The 27,935-nt window shown below is 40.8% G+C and overlaps 3 protein-coding genes across 7 annotated transcripts in view; all 3 read right to left on the bottom strand.

Moving 5' to 3' along the window:
* The window catches only part of LOC141910764 (F-box-like/WD repeat-containing protein TBL1XR1), a 51,374-nt gene extending 38,039 nt beyond the window's left edge, over positions 1-13,335 (bottom strand). The window contains exon 1 of one of the 3 annotated variants that reach the window (XM_074801548.1): positions 12,774-13,335. The gene's annotated coding sequence lies outside the window, so the exon portion shown is untranslated. Of the gene's footprint in view, positions 1-9,139; positions 9,159-11,730; positions 11,784-12,773 lie in introns of those variants that run through there. The other 2 variants (XM_074801549.1, XM_074801550.1) reach the window with 2 other exon arrangements.
* A 1,206-nt stretch (positions 13,336-14,541) lies between these two features.
* On the bottom strand, positions 14,542-27,573 carry LOC141910766 (chromatin target of PRMT1 protein-like). Of its 3 annotated transcripts, XM_074801552.1 has the most exons (8): positions 27,489-27,573; positions 24,606-24,716; positions 22,717-22,861; positions 21,760-21,903; positions 21,339-21,435; positions 20,733-20,766; positions 18,057-18,095; positions 14,542-16,469 (listed from the first exon to the last, which is right to left on the bottom strand). In XM_074801552.1, the coding sequence occupies exons 2-8, from the start codon at positions 24,668-24,670 to the stop codon at positions 16,244-16,246; spliced, it is 750 nt and encodes a 249-aa protein (XP_074657653.1). In that variant the 5' UTR covers positions 24,671-24,716; positions 27,489-27,573; the 3' UTR covers positions 14,542-16,243. The 3 variants fall into 3 exon arrangements, with proteins under 3 accessions (XP_074657653.1, XP_074657654.1, XP_074657656.1); XM_074801553.1 differs by lacking the exon at positions 18,057-18,095; XM_074801555.1 differs by lacking the exon at positions 24,606-24,716 and having other exon boundaries at positions 27,489-27,544.
* LOC141910765 (protein LTV1 homolog) lies at positions 24,756-27,482 on the bottom strand. The gene is made up of 2 exons (XM_074801551.1): positions 26,511-27,482; positions 24,756-26,139 (listed from the first exon to the last, which is right to left on the bottom strand). The coding sequence occupies exons 1-2, from the start codon at positions 27,184-27,186 to the stop codon at positions 25,382-25,384; spliced, it is 1,434 nt and encodes a 477-aa protein (XP_074657652.1). The 5' UTR covers positions 27,187-27,482; the 3' UTR covers positions 24,756-25,381.
* Positions 27,574-27,935: the final 362 nt, after the last annotated feature.

The raw sequence follows: 27,935 nt of genomic DNA, 5'->3' as shown, positions 1-27,935 counted from the left end.
CTAATCAAGATGACGTCACACTACATCGCTAAAAATCCCCAAAAACGGCATAAAATTGCCAATTTACCCAATTTAGGCGTCACCAATAGCCTTCAAAAGCAGTTGCCACTTAGCTGCCGTTATAACAGCCAACTAAATGCAAACCTTAGCCCGTGAATCATTTCAAACTCGGAGGAGATAGCGGTCAACACGAATTCAGCACTCCGTTTTATACTAATAGATTCAGCTGTGCTGAATTTAAAAACCATCCTGATAACAACATTTGCTTAACCCGCGAAAAAACCCTAGAAATACTGTTTTTAACATTCCGCTTCATAATCTAATCATTCCGACCATCATAAAACTCGCATTTCAACGAAATCATCGCCTTATTCCGCTTTCCAGTGCATTCAACGCAAGGGCAATTCCAAGGTAACGGAATTACAGTTCAGACACTTCAATCAATTTGTATGGCAAGTTAGATTTGAAATCAAGACACCAAACACAGCTCAATGGAGACCTTTGGATGGCTATTTCAGCTAGAAAAACTGGGGTTCTCCCCAAGAAAATTTTAGAAATTAAAAGCATTTTCCGAGCACTTAGAGCAATCTTGAACCCATGAACGACTATTATATTTTGGAAGGTAATGGCAAGTTCCAATATGGCACATCCTCATTCGATGACATACAGCATCTCATGCATTACGGGTCGAGCCCTGAATTATTGCAGTTAAAATGCTCCGATGAATGCACACTAAAAATCATCACCCAGTAAAAGGTGTTTACCACACACACGCACAGCAACAGTAAGTAGGCCTATATACATTATTACTACTGCTACTGCGTGTCTGCAACCTATCGATAAAATACATACACATTCATAGTAGTAGATACAAAATTTTAACAACACTAAATGTCACTGATAATTGTTATACATATTTCATCTATATTTCGTATTTCTTTATTGTTTTATGTCTCCGTCTTATTACTCATTGTCCTCTGAGACTGTTTATCTGTGTCAGAATGTGTTATTGTTGTTGGTCTCACTGTCATGTCACTACTCGTCACCTTTGTTTTTGTATCATTTTGCATGTCTCAACCTGTCTGAATCTGTGTTATATAAATAGCTATGTGTAAAAATAAAGTCAGTTCCAGTTTTGGTATTCCAAACTGATAGTTCGCTCGTTACTCTTTCGCTCTGTTCCGGACTCTTTCGCTCTGTCGACCATTCTTCGAGAATAGGACTGAAAACAGCTTTGCTAAAAAATCAGTGTTGCAACGAATATGCATTGAAATGCGATACAAGTAAAACAGGCACTGAACGCTTTTACGGTTGGTTCACCTGATTACCGCCAGACCAATTGAGTGAGATCATCACACCCCCCCCCCCCTATACTTTTACATCATTTTTGGACTATTTGGAAAATTAATATTTTTCAATGCTGAAATCCGCGGGGAATTCTCATCCCTGATTTTCTTTATAGGTACACATTGTTCTAAGTATGAATAAAGAAAAATCTAGTTTTCTTAAAAATCTGGTGATAACTTGCCTCGCAGTGAAAGTAAACCATGTTTTTATGGAATTACGGGAGAACTCAGTATTGTGGCATAGGGATTTTTTATTCCCCATTAACGGTGACTTTATTTTTGAGAGAGGAATATTGAAATAAACACATCCAGTGATTATATTTACAGTGGAAAACTCTATATAAAATCATTGGTTTGACAAGTAAACCAAGCTCAAAGTAGTCAGCTATCATTCGTATGAAATTGTACATGAAATAGCCCATCTTGCCATGTTGAAAAAAATATGGAAATGCTTAATAATCTGATTCAATGTGCTAAAATTCTGAAAGCCTATGATGTTTTCTACTTGAAAATCACAATTCAGAAACATTTCGTGAAATTAAGTGATAAGTGATTTACCGAAATTGAGTTTCTCATCTGGAATTGCCCAATAGTGCGCACAAACTTTCTAGAACTAGTTTCGTGTAAACACTGTTTATATTATGAGGGTGAGAGCGCACGTACACTGTTGAGTCTTTATCTGGCATACGACCTTGACCTCTTCCACCACGATCGATAAAATCCAACTATAAACCCAATACACACACAACACACCACATACAGAGCAATGAGTCGCTCTGAATTCATCATGTAAACACGTTCAAATGGCTGACAAGTAAGTGAAGAGACCACATATACTTCCAGGGAGAGAGAGGGCGCTATGTCCTCGGTAATTTACATTGACTCGATTCAGTTTCGTTTGCCGGTGACTACCCCAAAGCTCAAATAAAAGGCAGACACGATTCTAGAGTCTGGTTATATTCTCGGGATGGGTATCCCGCGTCGAAGTTTGGTGATTAAAAAATGGCTGGTCCCTGCATATCAGTCGTTCCTAGACTTAAAGCCGGGCTCAGATCGACCTTACGACGCGACTCAACTGTCGGCGACTATCATAGATTGCACTCAGATCGAATTCAGCGGTAATCGCCGACCAGTTGCTATTGGTCATAACGACTGGACATGAGCGCGCTCACATCGACACCGATATTCCGAGTCGTGGGCTCCCTAAGAGTAGATCACGTGACCCGTTCAAAGCTACGTGCACACATTTCCCAATAAAAAATAACAATATGTATGCCATTTTATTCCATAAACTCTCCATCTATTTAGCGGCATTATTGTGAGAGAAAAATTGAAATTTTTAGAGTGAATCATATAATATTCATGATTTTAGGCTATTCATCAAAGGTTTTTTCTTATCAACATCCAAAATTTCATGGAAAGGCAGCAGCAGCAGCAGCCGCGTTGTATATGGAGGCTGTGTTTCTCTTCTCACAATAACAAAGAGCTTTCCATCATATTTGGCGGGCCATGAGGTCGCCATGTTCATTTTTGATCCGCCACTCTGATTGGCTGAAATTAGTTGTGGAGTCGGCAACTCATGGCAAAAACACGCACATCGACGACGACGAGTCGGCGACTGGTTCCGTCGCGTCATAGAAGTAGAACATGTTCAACTCCTGCGATTCAGTCGCCGATCGTGAAAAACTGTCGCACGACGGTCCTAGCTAGACTCAGATCAACTAGAATCGGCGACGAAAATCGTGCGACGATCGGCGGTAGTCGCCGACCAATTGTCGCGTCGTAAGGTCGATCTGAGCCCCCCTTAAGGAGTTTCGATTGAGATTTCATATTTCAAGGTTCAGTCTCCGGTTTATGGTTTTGTAAGCAATAGTTAGATCATTTACAACTAGTTACTGAACTCAAGATTCTACTTCCGTAAACTCCTGATTGGGTAACGTAAAAATCCTGGTACTAAATGTACCGAAACTGTACTTAATGTACAACCTACAAACATTTCTAATTGCCTATTTCTTTTCAACTGGTTCAGGCATTTCGCTCAAATCAAAGGCATTAGGAGTTGTAGGCATCCAGAATGGTGTAATCAGAAATTTCTTATACCCCTTCAGGGCTGATTGTTATTTCAATTCTCAGTATGCCGACAAAAAATCTAGCATAGGCCTACTGACGATACCAGGATAGTGCCAATGATTCGAGCCTAGCAAGCCTTTAAATCTAGGTTAATCTAAATTCAGTTGCACGCACCTATTATGCAGCTACCTAATACCCCTCAGGGATGAATGAAATCGACTAGGTCTGTGCTCGAGTCATTCCAAATGACAACTACATGTAAACAAGACATTCTATTATGACAAGGGTGGATAGCAGTGCTCATAGCCATCTTACAGGCACTTATTGAACATGTACCACCCCTACCGGGAAATAAAATGAATTGGAGGTGGTACAGTTGACTCTACGAAAAACAATTAATAAACAACTTAAAGATTAATAAAGTTGGCTTTGATTTTCAACTCTCCCTACCGGACTAGGGGTGGATGAAAGGAGTGCGAACTTGCATGTCGATGATGGATGGAGGTCCTGTTGCAGCATACCTTTTGAAAGGTGACAGTATAACCCGCTTAATCCGGGATCAATCGTTTGGGACCAATGAAATTCATCACCTTATAGGGAAATCCGCATTGAAACCTAAGAACCTTTGACCCAAAAATTCTGTTGCTGCCGAATTCGAAACCATGAAACCTGTATTGACGAGACCAGTGATCGGTGGTTGTAACAACTCAGCGAACGCGCCTTCTTGTGACTGATGACGCAGATCCACTCAACACACTAATTCATTAATGAAATCTGAATAAATGAAAATTCATCATATAGTAAATTGAGAGGCGTTTAATTTTCACAATCACTAAACAAATGCTAAGATTCGTAAATTTTGTTGCTTTTTTGAAACACCAATACAGCCCTAGATGACATCAACTGATATCATACCCCTAAAATTGCGCTGTTGGTGAAGTATAAACAGTGGGTTTTTAAAACGTGAAAAAGCATCGAACCAAATAGGAGATAAGTTGGAAGCTTCCACGCACTAACCATTCTATATGATACATGTGTAGCGATCGAACCCAGTTCAAAAATAGTAGCATGCGTGCACACATACACACACACAGACTCACACACAGCTCCAGGTTGTTGATCCACAAATTACCAACCGCAAAATCGATCCCTATTCATCTAGTTATTTTCATAGGAATTCCGCAGAAATATAGCCTAATCAAACTGTCACAGTAGAGCCTGGCTAAAAAAAACAAGGTATAATCAAACAACTGAGTTTCCAGGGAACACCGACCACAAATATTACTTTCACAACAGTGCTGGCATTAATACAACGTTTACTCGTAGAAGTTTTCACCAAAATGAGACTTTTCTCTTGAATAGGGCATATAGATAAATCATAAATTAATGAAAACTATATCAATCGCCGAGTAGAAAAATGAATTTAATGTATAGTGGGTATTGTGATAATGCAATGATACGGGAGCCTAAAAATTCAGTTCTAACAAACAAGTTTTGTCAATGTAAGACTCAATACTCGTCACACCATCTGGCGGGATAACCGGTGTAGTGGTTCCCTGACTCAGACAACCAATCCTCGCAGAATCTTCGACTGCCTCTTGAGTGCAATCCTCGACTGTCATGTAAAAACTACATGAAAATTGGCCACTTCTGCCTTGATATGAAAATATGCAATGATGAACTTTATGAAGAGCCGCCTGCTTCATATTGAACTTGACAGCGTTATTTGAACTATTATAGCATTTTGAATCAATTTATAATTAAAGCTAGACATCTACGCTTGTGTCTTATACCCACGGGTATACGTGTCTACGACTAACACTACGCTGAAACACCGGTTCAATGTGCGAGTTCTCCGCAAAACCCGGGTTTTATAAACCCTTCTTGTTAAAACCAAAAAGATTTTAGCCGCATTAAACCTGCGATCGTATTCGATTTTTTTCCAGGGTAGATGGTAAACTCGTGTTCAACGCCGCGATCGAGCTCCACAATTGACCTCAAACTCGGAACTATGGATCATGTGGATTCATACTACCGAAGCCGGGTTGCCGCTCGCAGCGAACACGGCTTTTCGCGTCGAACCCGCTTACTAAAATCGAAAACCCGGGTTCAATTCTAGCGCGAGACCTAGCTATAGTCAGACGCATTCAACTGAGCATGTTTTCGTGGAACTGTTCTCATCCACAATCAAACATAAAACAGCTGTTAAAGAGGGCATCGATTTTATCATTTTTTTTCATCCCCAGGTGCAGGAAAGCACTCGCAATCTCTCTTCTCTACCTCGATTCAACGCCAAACTATCCCTCTTCAGTGTTCTCCACGACAGGTTTTTAGATGCGCCCCCCTTCATCGTCACATCCACCCCTCTGAAAATCAGCCACCCCCTTATAAAATATCTTCTGCCCGTATTGACTGGGTGAATGCCAATATTCTAGGCCTAAATGCTGACAATTTCTCTGAAATGTATTGAGCTAAGTAAAAAAATGGAAGATTGCGCCAAAATTAAGCTTTTTTTTGGTATTTTTGGGGATCGAAACCCTTGCTACTCCAGCTGCAGCCACGATATCGTGCATTTATCAATGTTCAACGCACGTCACCCTTGGACACACGGAGAACACACTGCTCCTTCTCATCTCTTCGCTCGCCGCCTTTTACTCAATTTGATCAATCCATACTCCACACGCGGTACACACACTATAGCACGATGCATACACAATGTCTCAAATCGCACAATAGTAACTCCGTCAGTAGTTCTTACAACGCACATTGAGCAGTAGTTCTTACAACGCACATTGAGCAGGGAGGGAGAGGGGGAGAGAGGGGGAGAGAGAGGGGGGAGGGAGGGAGGGAGAGAGGGAGAGAGAGGGGAGAGAGAGGAGGGAGAGAGAGAGAGAGAGCGTAGAAAGAGTTATGGATTCGTATCCATGACAACGTACGTCAATACGAACGAAGAGGCTGTTTTTATTATTACATCCAGCACGAGGAGCGAGCAAGCGATTCAAGCTCCAACGAGCATAGCGAGTGTATGTCACTCAAAGGTCAAGGCCGTTTGTTCGCTTGCAGAAGTTGTTTATCGACGACGATGAAACCGTTTCAAGCGGAATCTATTTCTAGTCGAGGGAAAATGAACGTCTATACGACACACACACTGATATCTGAGCTAGCCCGGCGTCGATCGCTTCTTCCAGGTATGCATCGATCACGGTCTTTGAGCGTGCGCACGCCACGTTTGTTTATTCGTATATAACTGCGACGGGGACTGGCGAAATAAACTACAATTACCTGGAAAACACGATCAGCCGCAGATGAAATTGCAGTCCGAAATTAAATACTATAACCAGACGCAGAGTCTTGTCAGTTTCCGAAAACTACCATTGACTTGTCGACGCCGATCCGATTGCTTCGCTAGAATCCGAGCCCTCAGACATTCGCCATTATTTCAGCGTCAATCGCATGCTTCCCGCATTAAACAGAAACTCAAATTTTCTTTTTTTTGAACCGGGTGATTTTTCAATGTTTTCCCAAATCAAAATATGGGGTAATTGCAATAAAAGTGAACACTTAACCACCAACACACAACACAGATGTCAACATATTGAGGTTCATAGAGTCCATAAACGATCCCATTCTATGACATTCATAAGGATTTATATCAAAAATATAATCGCTGCTCCCATTGTCCAATCATTGTTTTCAGTTGAGTTGAAATTACGACAGACCAGTGCACTAGACCTGACAATACAATTCGAGCTGTACTTATCATAAATCACAACTTTCCACGGCCTTCAAGGACCGCTATGAACCTTGACATTAAAAACAGTGACCGGTTGTTTGAGACGTAGGCCTATTGCGCCACCTACTAGATAATGTCTCAGTCGCGTCTCACTGGTCTTACACCAGCGTTTTACTGCGTAAATGATCACGATAGAACTTCCGACAAAATAACGACCATCCCCTCGTTTAATTCTGAAAGTAATTAACGTCTTTACCCGACCGCGTCATTGCGTAACAATAAGGTAGTAGTATGTATATGTAACTGCAATGGAAGAGGAGACGAAAGCCCGAGGGATGGGTCGTTGTTGTGTTCTAACATCGAGCCATTGAAAAGAATGACCCACCACCGTTAACGGCAACCGTGCGCGAGCTACTCGATATCCATCCTCTCCAGGCAGGGATTCGAACCTGATGGCATCGCTACACTCAGCCACGGCACGAACCCCTGCGACACCAGACCGGGTGCACAGGTACATGCGCAGCTTTGCCGCACGAAATGCAGCACCAATCAGATTGCTCGTTGTATAATCGCTGAGGTAAATTTCAGGAAAGAACTATAAATGGGAAACCCAGGCTAAAACGCACTCCATCTAGTGTGGCAGGGTTTCGTACCATGGCAATCTCGATGCCATCAGGTTCGAATCCCTGCCGGGGGAGGATGCTCGATATCATTTAACACTTCAAAATTTCATCAACCTTTTTAGCAAGACGGTGCCTGATCATAGGCTAATTCTCAGTTATTCGTTATAAGTCAACCAACATTTTCACTGAAATTGAAATACAGATTTATTTTTCTATAACGTTTTTGAGGTTTAAAATGATCCTAATCGCCAAAAGAATAAAAAGGCAAATCTTAGGACTTTTTTTTAAAACCGGTCACCATTTCGATTTCCTTCTCCTATCTCTAGGTAATTACATTCCTATGATTCTCTCTAATCTACTTTTGAATTACAAGTCTGTAATATTTCAGGCCAAAAGTTTTTTTCTTAAACTTTCCAGAGAGCTGAATTCCTGGACGAATTCTTAATCGTCATGGTCATTTATTAAATTCTTTTCAAAATGTATGTCTTATTGGACATTATTACGTGAAATATCTAATTTTCTGATAAATTGTGTTGACATAAATTTCTCAACAATCAATAAAGATTTTAATCGCTCTGATATTGCATGTTGCAGGTCAGACCATGTGTACACGTCCTCTATCAGCCAGAGTATCGAAGGCCTATACATAGTTTATGCTGATGAAATGACGAAATCGAACAACGCGCATGGATTTAGTGTGACACTGACAATGGGGTATTTGTTTGACCACCATTGAACTAATACACTACCAACAACGTCAATGCTCAACGCCTGAACAATTCGAAACTCCGACAACTGACTGAAAGGACATTCAGACGGGACCAAGGTGAAGGCCGTTAACGACAGGTCATGGATTCTATTCATAACATAGATTATTCATACGATTGCTCTGGATATAAAAGCCAGCTCCCGCTTGTCTAGGCATGTAAACGTACATGCACCGGTTTGATAAAACAACCGCTAGGGATCATTCATTTATTACGTACACATAAAATTTGAATTTTTCAAACCCCCTCCCCCTTTGTACGCAAAATCAGCATATACATAAGCATTACAGAACGCAATTGCACTGACCCCTCCCCCTCCACTAATATGTACGTAATAAATGAATGACCCCCTAACAAAAACTCACAGAGTTTTTTTTTATAGCCCGTAGATCCAATCACACTTCGCTATTCACTGCTCTGCTTATTGAGAAGCTAGCCAAAAGAATAATGTTATCTGGCGCACACACAGGTCCACGACTGAATGTGCCAGCGGAGACCAGGTTCTGCCTAACGAGAACTCAGATCGAATAGCGTTGCAAAACTATGAAACTAAAAATTAAAAAATGTAGCCTGTTTAAAAAAGAAAAAAATTATTCGAACCCACGAGTAGGAACTTCTAGTCTGATTGTCAGACGCATGAACTACCAACGAGCTAGTGAACGTCAGCATATTTTCAAACAGTTGCAGCTGATGACGGATGTGGCGCAATTTGTTTTCAGGAGACCGCAGCGAAACTGCCGATCAATTTTCCAGCAGCGACTGAATTGCTGCAATTCACCAGATAACAGTACGACTAAAACCCAGCCAATCAATTTTCAATCGACTTTGAAAGATTTTTTAGGCTCGACGGTACAAGCCTCGATAGATCGAAGACCTGAACTCTCTGTGTTGATTTAATGAGAAAAATTTGATTCAAATTTAAAATGGTCCAAATCCTTGATTCGTAGAGCGGAATACGAATACGAATACGAATATTTATTACACTCCAACCATTTCCATGGTATATGGAGGAAAAGAAACAGTATTAGCGGAAAAAAGGTGAGCTAGTGACACCTGGTGGATCCTCACTTGCCATTAGTGGAATCCTCTATTGTCAAAGTAGGCTATGCATTCACTCTATTAAAGGTCAGCAGTCCAAATTTTAAGCATATGAATAGAGTTTCATTGTAATAATAGGCCAATAGTATCATACAGTGGGGCCTTCAATAGCTATGCATGTCATATTACTGAGCGACAATTCAATATCCAATATTATTAATGAATCTAATTCCAAAGAACAATCTGTTATTTTTAAGGTCTGCAATACAATCTTCTCAAATCAATTCCGACTATTAGCAAGATTGAAGTTAAGATTTCTTGACAACAAATTATTAGGTAGGCCTTAATCATCTTTTGATTATAGGTGTTCAGCTGTAATAACCTAAAGCTTTAAAAACAATAATGAAATATTTCATCGAACGCTCAATAGGCCTACTGGTCTGAACCAGTCATGACGTAGGTGCCAAACAAAACCGCAGTACAGACTAGACCTGAACTGCATACTGGTCAATGACTGTACACCAGTCTGGTTACTGATCCAACCAGTGCAGTTCTTGACTAGACCACCTTTACCGACTAAACCAAAGTCAAGAGCAATGGGATACCGGCAAGGCTACTGAGGGAAGCGAGGATTCAGCGATAATCCGCCAGGATCGCTAGTGGCACGGGGTTATCGCGCTTCAATTTCTTCTATATTTCAATAGACTTCGAGTCAATTTTTCTGATTAGGAAATCAATTTTCAGTGAAATCAATACCACACACTGAGTGAGAAAGGATATCTTATATCAATTCGATGACTGTTTGATAATTTCCGGATTTGGAAGCCTAAAAATAATGTTTCACCGAAAATGAACTGATTTTCACGAATAACCCAGTGATTTGTTGCGCCATCTGGTGTTGCCGATATCCCATTACCGAGTAGACTGCAGTCTGAGGGCTGAGTAAACCACAGCACAGTTTACTGACAGGACCAGACCTAGAGATTAACTGCAGCTTGGTCAATGAATGAACTGGTTACAGACTTAACTGAAGCCAATCATATGAAAGTGCAGTTCAGTTACTGACTAAACCAAAGTGAAATTCCTAACTAAACCCCATTCATTTTCTGGCTTAACCTGAGATTATGAGCTGTTGAAGGACTTGACAAATGTAATCAGAAGAACAATCTAAAAATGCTTTGAATTAATTTCAGAAACCTATAACTGTGTGCTTTCATTTCTTCGGGCTAAAAGCAAGAGGCTTAAGGCATGAACCTTCTCTCTAAACTAAATAAAGAGCTTATGGAGTTGGTCAACAAGGGCGGATCTAGGGGGTGGACCGGGTGGAACAGTCCACCCCCTTGAAAAATCAAAAGTGCCCTCCTGGCTTTCAGAATTTTTTTTGTACGGAACTGGACGCTCGCCACTGGAAAGATTGCTTCTAGTATTCTTAATCTTAGGATGCCTACTCAAAAGCGTATCTGGAAAGAACGGGAGCATGCTTTGCAATGTGAAGCAAAATGCGGCAAGCCGTTAATGAGTTTTTTGTGAGTTTTTCATCCCTCTTCTCACAGTCATCTGAAATGTTTTTCCTCGATAGTTGAAATTATAGGCGATTAGGGCTAAAATGCTGCGCTGTTTTATGTTTAGCAAAACCTTTGAAAATGGCATTCATGCTGTGCTGTCATATCTAAGGCACCTATTCTGAAATAGGGGCACCTCTAATGCCCGAGAAATTGATAAAAAGGGCACATCTTATAGAGTATAGACGATGAAAATTGTGAGAAGGCGTGAATTCTGAAATTGGGGCACCTATCATGCCAGAGAAATTAATGAAAAGGGTACATCTTATAGCGTATATACAATGAAAACTGTGAAAAAGGCATATTCTGATTTATCTTTTCTGGAAGGAATAAGGGCACGTGCAATGTCAGAAAAGTTGATAAAAAGGGCACATTTTATAGTGTATATATACGATGAAAACTGTGAAAAAGGCATATTCTGTTATATCTTTTCTGGAATAAGGGCACGTGCAATGTCAGAAAAGTTGATAAAAAGGGCACATTTTCTAGCTTATATACGATGAAAACTTTGTGTAGGGCACCTATCCATTTAATTTTTTTATGACGTGGCACCTAGGCCTAGTGTCCGTATTGTATTCAGTTTAAACATACCTGTATAAGATGTGTATTCTATGTTGTAAATCAAGTATATAGGCAACGCACCCATAAGCTTGTGTAACTGAAGATTTTCATTGACAATCGTATTCATTGAGGATACATCTTTTCATGAGGTGCTTGTTAAAAATTTGTACCTACGTAGTTTATGACCTTAAGACTTTATTTTGTAAGAAATGCTGTAGTTTAACTCAGTTTTTAAAATTTAAATATTTTATCAGAGGAAAGGAAATGCAATAAACCTGACAAATTATTGTGCAATTACGAGAGTAGAGTAAATAAAAAGATGTTGTGTATGAAACTCAAATTTTATGTGCTTGTTTTTTCCCTATGTGTGGCACAATCCTGGACCCTAAGGTTACAAATTGCAGTCTAAATATTGACTTCTTTTTCTCCTAGAATGGACCCTCTGAAATGCCGGAAAACACATTTATGAACACCAAATTTTCATAATTTTCTGGTGGTGGTCCCCCAGACGGGTGTGGGCTTCGCGCCTTCGGCGCTCGCAATGTGCCTTCGAAAGGTGTGCCCTACTTTGTCCTGTCCACCCCCTACAAAAATCCTGGATCCGCCCTTGGTCAATGGACCCGGAGGGGGTTCGTTGGGTTGTTTGTCATCGCCTTTTTTTCTGACGAAGTGCCTTTATTTTTGAAGATCACATGAAAAACTTCGCCCACCCAAACTAGACCAAAGCACTAAAATTGCATAACAAACGACACAGGGATGGCCACCACAACTAGCCTACAAAGCAAGCGAGGCGAATCTCCGTTTCATCCCGTCTGAATCCGCTCCTTTTTGTGGTCCAGCTGTTGTAGGCCTATAGCTAGCTCTTACTTTTGTCTTGAAATTTTTTTTCATGGAGGGGTCCGGGCTAAATAGTGATTCAAACACGAACCCGAAGATAGGAGTAAGATTTCAAGAACTCAACTGGTGCAGCAGAGTGACAGACTTGAGAGTCAGAGAGAACAACCTCCTCCTCCGTCCAAGAGGTTTTCGTTGCACAAAGGTAGGTAATTTTATTAGGACTATAAAATACTTACCCTTCCTTTAGAGCTTTGAGCTGCTGTTTATGTGTATATTTATCTCACCACACTGACTATCGCCTGTGCTCTACACTAGCCGAACTAAACTATCCGTGGTGTGTGTACCGTGTGTACATAAAAACCGGGGTCGCCCCAATCGAGTTTGTGTGGCGGCTCTACACTTAAATAAACCCTGTTATTCCGATCAGGCGCCGGTTGTTACAGCCGTCGATCACGCGGCTAAACGATCCTCGAGAAACACGGCCAACGACGCGTCGACGAAAGCGCTCGATTCCAGACGCGAAACACGCGAAAAACTGCGACGAAAATCGACGCGAATTCCTGCAATTTGTGAAGAAAATCACGAAAATGGCGGACACGACCGAAGAACGACCAGCACCGGGTAGTGTTCATACGCACGCGCTTATACCCATCAACAAATCTCAAGGCGTCAGCGCGACTTTTACGTTAGTTCACGCTAAATTAACCGTAAAATCGACGTTGACGCAATACTTTGACGGTTATGTAGACTTGAACGTTACTGTTCGCTAGCGTCGTAATTCGGAGCGCACTATTTCGGCTAGGTGATCAAACCGGCGCATGAGTATCTGGGTCAGCTGTGCTGGCTCTACTTCGACCCGATTACTGCTGCCTCGATTTGGATATCGGCGACCCGTTTTAGAGGGAAAAAATCAGTTGTCAATCAAACGTAACCTCGCGTGCCAGGGGCCGGTTTGATATCTCGATATTCAAAAATAGCCTCCCGGACATATGCGTACTCCATTCGGGAATGATATTAATCCGTTTGACATTGGGTGGCTGACTATAGTTCAGCACTGAGCCTTTAACTTTTTGAATTATGCACGATTACCATAGACCATATGGCACATCTTGAATCTGTCGCTGGTTTTAAAAAACAACGGCAAATTTATAGAAATTTATGCAGGGAAGAATTCCTCGACTAATAAGATAGCTGAAAATAATTTGAATTGTCTAGCAAATATTCTGTTCTGAAGAGAAAAATTTTAAAAAAATTATTCAAAACGTTTTGTAGATCATATTATCCTCGATATTCAACGGGTAATTTATAGAATTTCCATAGCAATTTATGCAAACACTGAATTCCTTCACTAATAAGATAGCTGAAAATAATTTGAATTGTCAAGCACATATTCTGGAGCAAAATTTTTAAAAAATTTATTTGAAACATTTTGTTGATTTTAATCTTCGATATTCAACAGGTATAAATTTCTATAAATTGCCCGTTGGAATGGGGTGGGTTATAAAAGTTCAAAGTATGTACCTTAGAGGATAGGGGTGCAAAGCAAAAACATGAGGGTTATGATTTAGTTCGATCAAAGTGCATTTGAATGCAAAACCCTCGCATGATTCGCAGGATGTTGTGCAGCATCATCAGCCATGTTCAGAAGGGCCAGAATCAGCCACTGGGTTTTAGGACACACCAAGATCAGCAAGAATTCGCTTTTACTTATGGGTTCGATTATAATAATAATTCAGTGCGTGTCAATAGGCCTGCCTTTGAACTGAACAAGGAGAACTTTCCCTTTTAGATGAGGTTTGTTTTGTTGAGAAAATCTGAGAATAAGGATATTTTTCTGGTAAAGGCTTGAAGAATTTCCCTAAAAAGTTATCTTTGTCCCTGGATCCGCCTCTGTATGAGCTGGACAGTAACCAGTAGGCCTATGCTTACACGAGTTACAACCATATATCAGTTCACACCAGTAGATGACAGCACTGCATAAGAATAAGAAACAGCAAATTTTTTCAGAAGAGATAAAGATGTATTTCGTTAAAAAATGCTACCATTTCACACGAGTTAAAATCTCCACCGTAAATATAACGCATTTACTCGTTGTACAAATGCATCTTACAAATTTACTGTTTCCAATACAGTAGAACTCGCTCAATTTGGACTGTTCAATCAGGATTTTCACTTTATTCGGACGAAGTAACTTCACGGATTTAACCTGGAAGCATGTAAACTATTCGGCCATATACTTATTTCGAATAAATCTGGGCAGCCCCAAGTAATCTGAACTAAGTGTGTTCTATTGTACAAACAAAATATAGCCACCTGGGTCAGTCATACATACACTGCCCTCTACAAAACTGCTTAATTCGGATGAGTTTAATTTCTGATTTTGATCTATTCCAGATATCATTTATGAACCGCCTAAAAATAAATGTACGCAAAATATATGTTAAATTTGGATTTTTCACAAACCTGGACCCAGCTCCACAGTTCTCTGTTAGGGATCATTCATTTATTACATACGCATAAAATTTGAAATTTTCAACCCCCCTCTTCCTCTGTACGCAAAATCGGCCATTTATTCATATACATTTAGCATTTACAGTACGCAATTGTACTGACCCCTCACCCTCCCCTAATGCGTACATAATAAATGAATGACCTCTTAAGATCACGAGTTAACTCATTGAAATTGAACTACCGGTAGGCCAAAACGCACGACTGTGTCACAGAGTCCAGTATCCTAGACATTTCCTTTGAAAATGAATTAGGGTGTCAGAATTATCAATTTCAGACAGATATTCACCATTTGTGAAAAATATGTTAGTCTAGACTTCGCATTTCAAAAGGTGAACATCTGAGGGATGGGTACAGACAGCAGATTGACAGCTGCTGGCTGCTTATAGAGCGAGCAACACTTCAAGAGCCGTGGTCCCTTCATTAGGTTCAAATGAAGGATCAAATAGGGTTGGAGTCTCACAAAACCAAGATGTGACCTATGTTAAGCAGATCAACTGATACTTATTAAGCAGAATTTACTCTATATACAAAGCAGAATCTCATTACAATGATTTTCCCAATTAGATCCCGAATGATTTAACTACAATATGATTTAAATACCGAATAATTTAACTACAGTAGACGCGCCTCGAGTTGGATTTTTTGGGACCATAAAATGTGTCCAACTAGAGTGATAACAAGAGTTAGACGTAGCAAAAATATTTCAAAAAACATCAGAGTTGAACGGTTATCCAAGTAGGGCGGAGTCTACTGTATTTTCATACCAGATATTAGCTAACAGTTATGACGAGTAGATTCTCTGAGAATGAGCCATTCCACTGATTTACCACGAGGTAACTTTCGAGTTTATGTTTTCATATTACACATTATTTCGACGCCTCACAAATAGGACGGCTCCAGTTACGAAAGCTATTCGAGTGTCAGATTATTTTTTTTTAGATCGATTAAAAAGAAAAGTTGAAAAAGAACGAACATACATTAAACTTAAAACATCAGCATTCTGTCATCGATTCACGATAAAATCTTTACTATAAACATATGTTTTTTATTCCCTAATTAGAGCCGTACTGCCTAATTCAATGGCGACAGTTGTCTCCATGCATCCTGGTGACGCACACTTTTTACAAGACGGATTCCACAATCCACGAAAGTTTATCTATCTAGATGTCGATTCACGACGTAACGCGTCGGCGATTCAAGCGTCGAGCATGTAGGCGTCCAATTCGGCATCGAGCGCTTGTTTCGTTTTCGACATGTACGTATCTAATTCAACGTCTAATTGCTCACGCGAATGCACGGTCCTGGCGGCCGCGCCACCACCGCGACCCCAACCTCCTCGAGTAACTCCGCGACCACGTCCGCGACCTCCTCGGCCAATACCTCGTTGAGTAGCTTTACCTCCTCGCGCTAAACGTCCGACCCTGAAAATACACAAACACATTCTATTGCCTGCCTTAATGGTTCTTAGAAATTTTTTCTAGATTTGTTCTGCATACAGTAGTCGAATTTTGTTATCAGTTGCTTATTACACAGGGTGGGCACTTTCCACCTATTTACAAATTCCCCAAGTTTTCCGTGTTATAACAGAAAGTTCCCAGAGTAAATCAGAGGAATTTCTTGGTTTAAAATTTTACAATATATCAATGTTTTATGAATCATGTATTCATAAAGGAACACATGGTCAATAGCAATCCATAACCCTGAGTTTTTCCGTATTATCGCAAATTCATCAAATTCTGCCAAGTTTTCCCTGATAATTTTCTAGATTTTTCTGATTCTCTAAGTTTATCTGGTCAGTGGCCGCCCGTTCAAAGACAAGTTTTATCTCTATTGTTGGGGCCAAAAATGCATAGCGTTAATAAGAAAAATGAAAGGCCAAGCCGCCAAGTAGGATGAAATTTTTCCAAAAAAAGGCTAATATAGTAGATCTATCACTTTTTTGCCATCAATATGTATACCTTACCTCGCGCCAAAAAAGGTTCCATAAAATTGCATTTTTCCAGGGGGTTCAGAAACCAGCAAAGAAAATTTGTAACTATTTTAGGTTCATACAAGTCTTGCAATTACCCTTTTCAATGCGTACGATGAGATCAGCTCTCACAAAGTAGACATTTGATAAATCATATTATGATGAGCATGGGCATCCCTAGAGGGGGCCGGTAGTTCGAACTTTTGAATTTTCAAACGTCAAAGAACGTCGGCACATGGTCTGCATTTGCTAATTAGCTAAGTAAAATCGATAAATGTAAAGTAAATGGTAACCAGTCTACCTATCGGCCTCAGATTGCACCAGATAGCGCCTGCTTGCACGAAATTTTCAAAAATTTTCTGGGGGGGACCCCAAGACCCTGTCTATTCCTAAAAACAAACTACCCGAAAAAAATTGTGGGGACGACCATGATGAGCTGAGCTGAGCTGCGCTCAACAATTAGTACTGTATAGCACTTTTTATAGCACATTATAATTCTATATGCATAACAAAGTTTTTTTTTCTGAAAGATGACAAAACTTTCGCCAGTTGGTTTGCATGGTTGCCTGGCTGTGGCGTCAGGTTATTGCCCATAACACGTGCAATGCTGTCGCATTCTGAAGGAAGTCGGAATTTAGAAATGGTATTTCTAGCTATTTTCATCGAGGAAACATCATAATAAACCCGCACACCATTATACAACCATGCTCGCAGCAAAAGGGTTAATACAAAACTTCACCAGTAGACTTTGCTTGCCTCAGATCTTGCGGTACCAATAGATTCTCTATGGTGAATTTCAGGGCAGTCTGATTAGGAGTAGATTGACTGGCGTAAGAAAATTCAAAACACTTCGTCCAGAGTACGGTGAAACAAAGTCTACTGATGCCATATTGCATGCAACCAACATTGAAACAAAACAATGAGCAGAAGGGTTGCTACAAAAAACCTAGTTAAAACAGCTTCATTCTTCAGTCAGCCCCAAACAAAAATTGATCAAAGCTATTTAAGGCAAGCGTAAGGTGAAACAACCGTGGCTTACATGTTACGATCGAAGCCTCCTCGACCACCTCTCATGAACCTTCAAATAATAATAATTACATTAATATCGCCGATATTCGACGGAACAGTTTCGCAGGGAATTCATTAATATTTACAATTCACATTTTTGACATATTTAGCCTAGCGCGCATGCAGCATAAAAACGCCAAATGTAGATATTTTTTCCTTGCGTGTTTTGTAACTGTGCGCCCTTTGAAGTACAAACTCGTTTAAATCATCGTAGTTCGGATGACTTGCGCTTAGTCAATAGAAATACAACTATCCCCTGACATGCATGTTGTTTTCCTTGACTATACGCTAAGAATCCAATCGGTTAACACATTCAAATACGTAAGACATACACGGAAACTTCAGATTGTACGTGCAATTTAACAGATCAACTCAACAAATTTCCCTGCTTATTCACCACATTCACTGATTTCTTTCAAAAGAAGAAAATAATCAATTAAGTGGCCATGTCATACAAATTAGTACACATAGTAACCACTTTGATTCGACTGTAACAACTTTTCGCGAAAAAGGGAAAAACCATGCCATTAAACAGAACGCAGACTATGATTTTCGCTGAAACTTCAACACTAGAGGGTTAATTCTATCATCTACATAGAGCCTACAATGTAATTAATTCAAGTACATGGTTCTTACAGATAAGGAAAATTATCATTCCCTGTTTTTCCCAGACCCTTGACCAGAAAATCCCAGATTCTTTTCATATCATAACGTATATATACTCCATGAAGGCCGATGAGTTTCAGGAGTTTCGATGTGCCACTTGCCACCAGCAATATCATCAAACCAAAAATTTTCATGACTTTCAAGTAAAAGGTCTGTAAGAACCCTGTGAAACAAAGGAACACGGTTAATAGGCCTTATACAGTAACCGTAAGTCAGATAAATACTTCAGAAAATGTTAGATCTAATTTTTCTGGTGTCCATCCCCAAGTCAGATTTTAAAGTCAGAAACAGTATTTTGGAGTTTTAACCCTTTCCCCTTTTTTTACTAACAGCAGTTTTCATTAAAAAGTTTGGATATCCAATTCCCCCTAAGTCGAAGTTTTTACCAGTGGGGAGATGCTCCTCTAGTCCCAAAACATCTTACGCATCGTTTACTGTATCATTATTATGTTTTAAGAATAAATAAGACCTTTCCAGATCAAATGCACCGCACTGTTCCCATGAATTCAATATTCCCAAATTTCCCCTCATATTTCTTGAGCAACTTTTTTCCATTTTGAGGTACCATCATACATACTACAGGGATGTCAACACTTTAATAGTGGCTGGTTGATAGAGATGAATGCATACGAAAGTATGCAATTGACATCTCAGAAATATGCTACTGGTAGGCCTATGTGAAGTGTAAAATGAATTTTCCTAAAATTTCTCCAATTTGAGGAAATCAATCAAATTTCCTTATAGGCCTACAGTAGTACGTTTAATGCGGATGAAATATTTGATCCATTCAACATGGAACCATGTAACTCAAGCTATTACGGTATTAAAAATTCGGATTTTACTTAAAAAGAAATCTGGGCAGTCCCTCGTCATCCGCATTACAGTGAGTTCTGCTATATTTCCAAACCTAACAGAGAATATCATTTTGAGATTCCCCATGTATGGTGGAACCATGAAGTTGTTGCGATGAGTGATGTGAAGAGCTGCCAACCTAGATTTTATCATTTGCTGAACACATGTCCAAGTTTATCAGTATTTTCAAAAACTGCCCGGTAGTCCCCAATTTTCAAACCAGGAGACATTTTAAAAATCAGTATTGAGGTCTTAAAAATCTGTATTAGGGTAAATTTGCCATAAAAACGGTTAAGTTTTCCGTAACTTATCAAATTTTTTCAGTATTCTCAGGTGAATAAAAATCCGTAACAATTCTTCTAAAAACCAAACGCCATATTTTCACGATATTCCGGAACAGTTACCGAAAAATCACAACGGTTGGCAGCTCTGAATGTGATGGGGGATTTGTGGCACCTTTTGTTCTGGGAAGGTCTTTAAGGGGAACAGACAAGTCAGTCAGCGGGAACTATCGATGCTGAAAATAATAATCATTGATGCCAACACACGGATCAGCATGCTTCACCCGGTGCAGCTCATCTTACGTGGTTGGGTTATTACGTCGATTTGAATCACCGCGCGCTCCGCCACCGGTGGATCCACCGCCACGGTGCGGCTTTCCGCCGTTGTTCGATCCACGTTGTCCACCACCACGATGACCTGTACCTCGACGCGTAATACCATTCCCTCCGCGAATATTACCAGTATTACCGGCACCTCTGGTTACACCAAGATCAAATGTTAACGCAAAAAATTGCATCGATTGACTACTTAATGAAATAGGAAAGCTAACTCTTTCAGGCATCACTCGACTCAGCCCCGGGCACATAACCCACACTAGACCAGGTGCGCAGGTTTGTCGCACAAAAACCTAGGGCACCAATCAGATACCCCTTTGCATAATCGCTTAGGCATACTCTATAACAGGAAAAACCCGCGCTAAAATTAAACGGTATTTCTGATTGGCAAATTATGACATCATGTACCTGCACAGCCAGATTAGAGTGGCAGGTTTCATACCGTGGAGGTATATCGGGGTTGACTATTTCAGAGCAATACATTAAAAATAATGAATGGATCCAATACTAACCTTGTTGCTGATCTTCCCCTGCCTCGGATTTGACCTGAAATATATGGATAAAAATCTTCATTGACAATCGAGAATTTAGACGATGTGTGGTATATCAGTATGGATAAATTGCCTTTTGACAAGGGTCGCCACCTTCCGCTGACTTGCAGATTCCCGGAGTTTTCCCTGATTTTTCAGTGTTATATCATAAAAATTCCCTGGTTTAATCAGGACTTAAAATTTCTTGTTTTGAAATGTTATAATCTAATCATTTTTCATGAATCATGTACAGTGGAACCTCGTCACAGCGAACTCCATATATAATATGTACATTATAACCGACATTTCGTTATATCCAGTATAACATTAATCAAATATTCTTAGTTGGGACAAAATTCTTAGTCATATCCAATGAATCGTTGTGTCCGTGTTCATGAAAACGAGGTTACACCGTTGATATTAAGACATGTGCGGTCGATAACAAATCCAAATTTTCTGATTTTTTTGTGCAAAATTTGTCAAAATCCCCGACTTTCCCCGGATTTCGAATTGTTTTTTCTGATTCCCTGGGTTTTCGAGGTTTTCCAAGTCAGTGGCAACTCTGTGAAATCAGCAGTACACACGTACCTCCTCGTAAAGCTCCACGGATTCCAAGGGTCCCTCGTCCTACACCTCTACCTCGTCCGACCCGACCGACTGCTACACCGCCACCGCTGCCTAACCTCTACAACAATAATACATTAGTCCACAATTCATTTTATCATGAGGCCTATCCTAGACAGGGCCAGCTCGATCGTTTTTGCATCAAGTGTGGAAAAAGAATTTAAGGCATAATTCCATGGGCCCAAATAATTTTCTGAAAATTATCACTTTTAAATAATAAAATGCCATCGAAAACATCAATTTTTCAAAGTTTTCTAGGGAGGAAACCAAGGACTTCAGTTTTTAGTCAGTTACAACGAATCTTCTAATCAAAAGTGCACCCCCATTTTTCAAATTTTCTAGATGTAAGCCCCTGACGATAGGCTCCAGTCGATCATCACTTTACCTGCTGTATTTGCTGAGCACCTCCTCCTCGAACCGGCCGTGCACCGCGACCTCGTGCCGTCATATTCAATCTCTGTTTCACGCTGATGCCGGCATTACCGCCAGGAGTAGCTGGTCTGGCGCCCAGTCTCTGCTGCATTGTACGCTGAAAACAATATACCATATATTTTTATCAGATTCTTATAGAACTATCATTTTAATGAGCATCTCTGCCGATAACATCACTCATTAATACTACGTATTGATAACATCACTCATTAATACTACGTATTGATAATAAAATACGCAAATCATTCTGGAACATTCATTTTTATTGCCGACAAGATTCGCATTATACCAATGTTTCACTACATTATTACAGGTCTACCGGTTGGAGCTTTTTATCAGCCTTCTAGTGTCTCAAGAGAAAAGTTGTCAACTGAAGATCTATAACTATTCGTTAATTATGATAACTTATCATAATCGTAATTGGTTAAGGCTTTTTTTCGATTGTGCTCTTCTGGAAGACCGAATATTCTTGGAAGATTTCTGCCGGCCAAATGGACGAATTGATTCAAACTTCCGAACGCGACAATTGTAACAGAAAGTCGTTCTTATTCAATTGAAAAGGGCTTTAGTTCTATCCGAATGGTTTCTCTTTTTGAGGAATCCTGTTATTTCAATCTGCTGCCTGGTCCTTTCACTGGTTTTTGATCATCCTGGTTTTTCATAATCAATTCAATCAATTTCTACGTAAATGAATCTCATCAGGACTTTGGATTGGAAATAAACAAGTCATAACTTCTTAGTCGGAATTTGTGAGATTCAAGTCTGAACATCATATTTTATATGATAGGGCATAACTGTATAGGTGGACAACTAACAATATCCAGATTACATATAAATCTGGATATAACTGGTCCAAATTAAGTTGGGGCTTGACCGTACCTGCAAAGATTTTTCTGATTACAGTAATTACCTGTTTAATCTTCAATGCCGCTTGAACAGCGGGTCTGTTCGCCATCTGTTGGGCTAGTCGGCGATTCTTAGCCGAAGCCTGAGTCGTCGCGGCCATCTGCGCTCGCACGTTCTGTACGACGGGCATCTTTTGGATGTTCGTAAACCTTGATTGGATTGGATGATATACATACAACATATACAGACATGGAGAGTGCGAGAGAAAGACAAATCATCAGATCGGGGTACATCGAAAACCAACGCTTTATCGCTGAAGAGTCCACAAAAAATCAGAGAACCATACGTCACACTTCAAACAGGCCCAGAAATAACTGGGGTTCATCATATTCATTAAAAAATATTTCAGAGTTCATATCTCTGGACAAAAGTTTCTCTAAGTAAATCAAATGAGAACTGCTCAGTAATTAAGAGGGCATGGGAGTCAGTCAAAGATAATCATCAAAGAGACAGGTACTTAGTTAACCAGGACAATCTGTGGCTCCATATCGACGAGTAGGCCTACTGGGGACAGGTAGAATCTTAAGAGTCCTGGACACAATTGATGGGCGAGAAAAAACGGTAGGCCTACACGAGTCTCAAGGCAGCTTTAGAGAAACCACAACTTAATCCATTCTACAATCAATACTACGGGCAGAGAGTCACTGCATGCTGTGAGTAGATGAAGTTAGTAAGCATCTCATCAAAACCGAAGGTGTTAGGAAGTAGTCTGGCCGTGTGAGAGGATGGGGTGGCGACGTCAAGACTACGCTCAGCTCGTACGAACCTTAAGGAAACAAACGACTTTCTCAGCGAGCGAGGCATGCGCGCATCAAAGCCGGTGTTCCCCCCTCAGTTATGTACGCGCTTATTCAAGTGCGTCTTCTGTAGTCACCGATGCAAGGGCTTGCAAGACCATCAGGCGTGCTGGCGATTGAAATGCGCTTTTTGAGATTTCCTGATTGAAATGCATCTTCTTTTTTTACGCAAGCCAATTATAGATATATCTCGGCAGTGAAATATAATAAAAGTGTCTGTAACTCATTATTTAGCACATGTTTCAACCATTAAGGTCAACCAGGTTTTCGTGCGTTTGCTTAGGTTCTCATACCGAGTAATGACTCGGTCAAGAGAATTTGATATTTACGCACATTCTCTTCTCAAAACACGTCCGCTGCCAGTGATGCGATCACGATGTGTGTATCGCATTAGAACAACAAAATTTGTTTTGCCTTTCTTTGTATAATGGCGTGTAGGTCATCATGTCAGTTACAGACCACCATGTTTGAATTATGCTTTTTATACCTGCGTTACGTTACCGGTTTTCATAACCCATTTCAATTTCAATGGATTTTTTTCTTTACCGAAGTTTTCAAACTAGCTGACAACTTCATCTTTTTCAAGTGAGAATATATTCTTCGCTACGCACAAGCTCAAATCGACGAGCGCTAGGATAGTTTGAGCAGAACCTCTCTATTATCAACTAGTATAATTCAACGATTGTTTATGCCATTTCTGAAGCTTTCAGCGAATCCTTTTACGAATGAATTCAATGTAATTAATGAATTCTTTTATTGGCCCTCTTTTGCATTTACAAGCGCTCATTTAATTTTTTTCCATCGAAATGACACGCATAGATTGCCATTGGAATTTTTTTCTGAGCATTTTCTACGTTTCCCCATTTCAAATTGAGAGTCGACTGAAAATATCGACATCGGACTCAAAGCAGCAAACAATTTTACGAACGATCCAATTTCCAGAAATCATTAATCAACGAAATCGTTAAGAATTTCGATAATAATAATCGCCGGGGAAAAGATGTGCCCAGTCAGTAGAGATTTCCTCCCATTGCCGAGATACCCAAAACGACGTGTAGAATTCCAACGGTTGCATAGTCGGTGTCACTTTCCTCACCTTTCATTAAGAGACATTTTAGTCGTGCTTTTAAGCACGATTTTAGCCGGAATCGACGAAGACATGATGACGACGTCTGATTAATAATTTTCTATAGACTGAAATGAAAATCTGAATATTCCGGTTAAGGAATCTGTAGAATGTATTCTTGAGGCGATCGAAAAAAATAACTCAACGCGTTAAGAGAAATCGACGTTAACGGGATGCCAAAAGTGACCGAATACAGAACAATGAAAGCGAGAAAAATGACACCAGTGGGAAAATTTTAAATAGCACCGGTCTTAAAATAGTGAATAGTAAAGAATTCGTATAGCACATTCCAGTGCATCTTGCTCCAGGAAGCCGCCAATTTTGTTCAGTTCACTAGTCTGAACTCCATGAAATGTCAACTCTATGAGTTGTCGCATATCGACTCGCAACTCTGCCTGGTTGCAAGAGCACCTGATGTTGGTTGCGACGGGAAACCGCGTTGCAACGTCGACCTGATGCCCAAACCGAAACCACTGAGTCGTCAAATACGATTTCGAAAGGACATTATTGTACTAAAAGACAGGACAATATTGTACTATAAGACAGGACAATATTGTACTAAAGGACAATGGACCTCTCCAGATTCGGTCACCTTTCGTACCCCACGTCTTTTGGTGTTGATATTAGAAATGGTAGCAGTAAATTTTCAAGTGAACTCAATCATCATCAATCTTCTCAGCAACATCGGATTTCGAAATATTTACAAATCTATGATACATGCATATAATACTTTAGGCGCCGAGATGTCACGTCATTTTAATGCCTTGCAAATTAGCCCTCAGATTGATAAGTTCTTTATCTTGTCGCGTTTTCTCCTTTTTGAATGCGTCCTTCGTCGCCTTCTTCTCGATGCGGCGCTCGCGTCGTTCGTCTTTGATCGCATGTTTGCGTGCGCGACGCTCGTCGGGCGTCTCGTGACCGCGCGCGTGACTAGTCGGTGCTCGGGCGACAGGGCGCGACGCATTGAATTCCTTTTCAATCTCATTGAGCGTCAACCCGTCCCCGCTGCGTTTGCTTTTCAAAACGCCGCTCGGCATGCCCGACTTGTCGAGTTTGATCCGGCGCGGTTCTTCGATTGTTTTCGGTCGATTGTAAAGCGTCGAGTACGTGCTGAGAATGCTCTCGCAGTCCCATCGTTCGGTTGGTTCCGCCCGCACGACCATCCGCTCAAGAGTTTCTTCGTCCGATTCGTCATCGTCGGCGGCCGCCACGACGTCATCTGCTTTCTCGACGGCGTCTTTCATCTTCGTTTGTTGACGAGTACGTTCAAATTCGTCGAGTGCGTCGTTCAGAACGGCACTGCAGGCACCGATCGCGCCGTCGATGTCGTCCTGCTCTAACGCGCCGATCTCGGCATCATCGTACTGCTCGAACAACACCTCGAAACGATCATCCAATAACGCCAGGCCGTCGTTTCGACCCATTGCTGACGACGTCACCGAGTAATTCGTGAAACGAGTTTTCGTGTCTTCGGAATCGTAACTCGCCGGACCGTCTAAACTACCTATAAATACACATATAGTCTCTTCATTAGAATTTGAAAAATTACTTAAATGAAAGGCCAGCCTTACCCGGAAGGGATTCGAACCTGATGGCATCGAGACTCGATGCGCGAGAATGTCAGTAGCGCTTTTTATCAATAAGACAAATTTGTGTTTTCGTAAATGACATCACTGCTTGAAAATTTCAGTAAATGGCGATACTAGTCATAAACCAATTCAGTTCTAAACTTGAAGTTTAGTACCCTTAGTTTTACTGAATAAAATGAAATCTAAACGAAATGTAAGCTTGTCTTTTTGGCGGGGATGGTCAACATTAAACAATTTCTTATCATGATTATCATTTTCATCATTTAGTCATTTTAAGGAAAATTACCTAATTGATCGTCGTCTGAATAATCCACATCATCCGAGGCGTAGTCACAATCACCATCATCACTGCGATTATCCACATTTCTATCATCGCCACAATCCTCATTCGCTTTCAAAATAAAGTCATCGTCTAACAGATTCTCTTCGTCGGCGTAGTCGAAATCATCGTCCAACGCAGCCACGATGTCCGGGTCCCAGTCCGGCTGCGGTCCGCGTAATGGAGCCGCTTTATTCAACATACCGACTTCCGTTTCAGTTTCCGACGCGAAAACAGTCGACGGCAGCATTATCGAAGCCGCCACGGTGGAGCGAGCCTCCGCCCCCGGGAATAAAACACGCTCCGAATCATCCTTGAACGCAATTTCGTCGTTTTTCCGTTTCAGCGACGGCTTTTCCTTAGCGGCGATTCGAAATCGTTCTTCGATCGGTTCGACGCGGTTCAGTTCGTCGACGTCGCGAAGATGCTGCAGATAATCGTAATCGTCGTCGAAGAAAACTCCGAATTTCGCTTGTTCGTCGCGACGCTTTTGAACCTCTTCCGAATTAGTGGCGCCGCTCGGCAAAAGAACGTGCTTCGGCGCATTTTCGTCGGCTTGGAGCGGATCTTTCTGACTCCGATGCACCAGATGGAAAGTGACGGCATTCTTTTTATCGATGAATTTTTTCTTTTTCGCCGGCATCTTTTCGACCTATCTCAAATGGAATTATCACACTTTCTCAACAACAAAAAACCTGAGCAAGCTGCGCGGGAAACTAATTATCGGGCACAAATGACTGACTGAAGGCTGGATTTAATAAAAGCGGTTTAGAGAAAATCAAGCCGTATTTTTGGCGACGTAAACTCTACAGCGAATGCGGAAATGAAAATGGATGTCGTGGGATTCGACGGGAATTTCTGGTGGCTGGGACAAGAGAAAAACCGAGTTTCGGCTAAAAACAAATGCGAAAATCTGTCGACTTCGATATTTCGTGAGAAGGATACAGAACTGGTCGCTGCGAACGATGATGGAGTTGGATTTATTCGACAAAAGCAGCAAACGTTTACGTGCACCGAAACGGGAAACCGGAACCTGACGTGCCACAGGCGCCTCGATTTTATCATGGAACTAAGGATGGACTGCTCCGGCCATCTGAATGACCAGCATCCGGCCGGATCGAATCGTTAAATCCATTCCTTCTATTTTTCAGACGATGAAAACTTGAAGATTCAAAGAATAATTGCTGATTTCTTTCTGTGTGGTAGCATTATCTAAATAGTACGGTGTGCCTACAGTCCCAACGAACCCGTCCCAACACCCTACCCAGTCTTCCCTGCTCTAGTTGCGGTGCGGTATCGAACATTCGCTACAATCGCCACTTTTCTATCCTCCGTTCAATTGTAGCGATTCTTAATACATTATTATAACAATTGTCAATATTAGCGAATGTT

This window comes from Tubulanus polymorphus, chromosome 9 (genome assembly GCF_964204645.1).
Source record: "Tubulanus polymorphus chromosome 9, tnTubPoly1.2, whole genome shotgun sequence".
NCBI classification, from domain to species: Eukaryota; Metazoa; Nemertea; class Palaeonemertea; order Tubulaniformes; family Tubulanidae; genus Tubulanus; species Tubulanus polymorphus.
The sequence above is the reverse complement of the archived record's forward strand: the minus strand, read 5'-3'. Positions and strand labels throughout refer to the sequence as shown.

What these genes read in the sequence shown, in the direction of transcription:
- LOC141910766 (XM_074801552.1), bottom strand. Translation starts at nt 24,670, where the DNA reads ATGTCTTCGTCGATTCCGGCTAAAATCGTGCTTAAAAGCACGACTAAA. An exon ending in AGGGGAAGATCAGCAACAAG is followed by an intron (nt 18,096 to 20,732) that starts GTTAGTATTGGA and finishes TATTATTTGAAG; the next exon opens with GTTCATGAGAGGTGGTCGAG. An exon ending in GGAGGCTTCGATCGTAACAT is followed by an intron (nt 16,470 to 18,056) that starts GTAAGCCACGGT and finishes GTGTATTTTCAG; the next exon opens with GGTCGGACGTTTAGCGCGAG.
- LOC141910765 (XM_074801551.1), bottom strand. Translation starts at nt 27,186, where the DNA reads ATGCCGGCGAAAAAGAAAAAATTCATCGATAAAAAGAATGCCGTCACT. An exon ending in TTCAGACGACGATCAATTAG is followed by an intron (nt 26,140 to 26,510) that starts GTAATTTTCCTT and finishes GTGTATTTATAG; the next exon opens with GTAGTTTAGACGGTCCGGCG.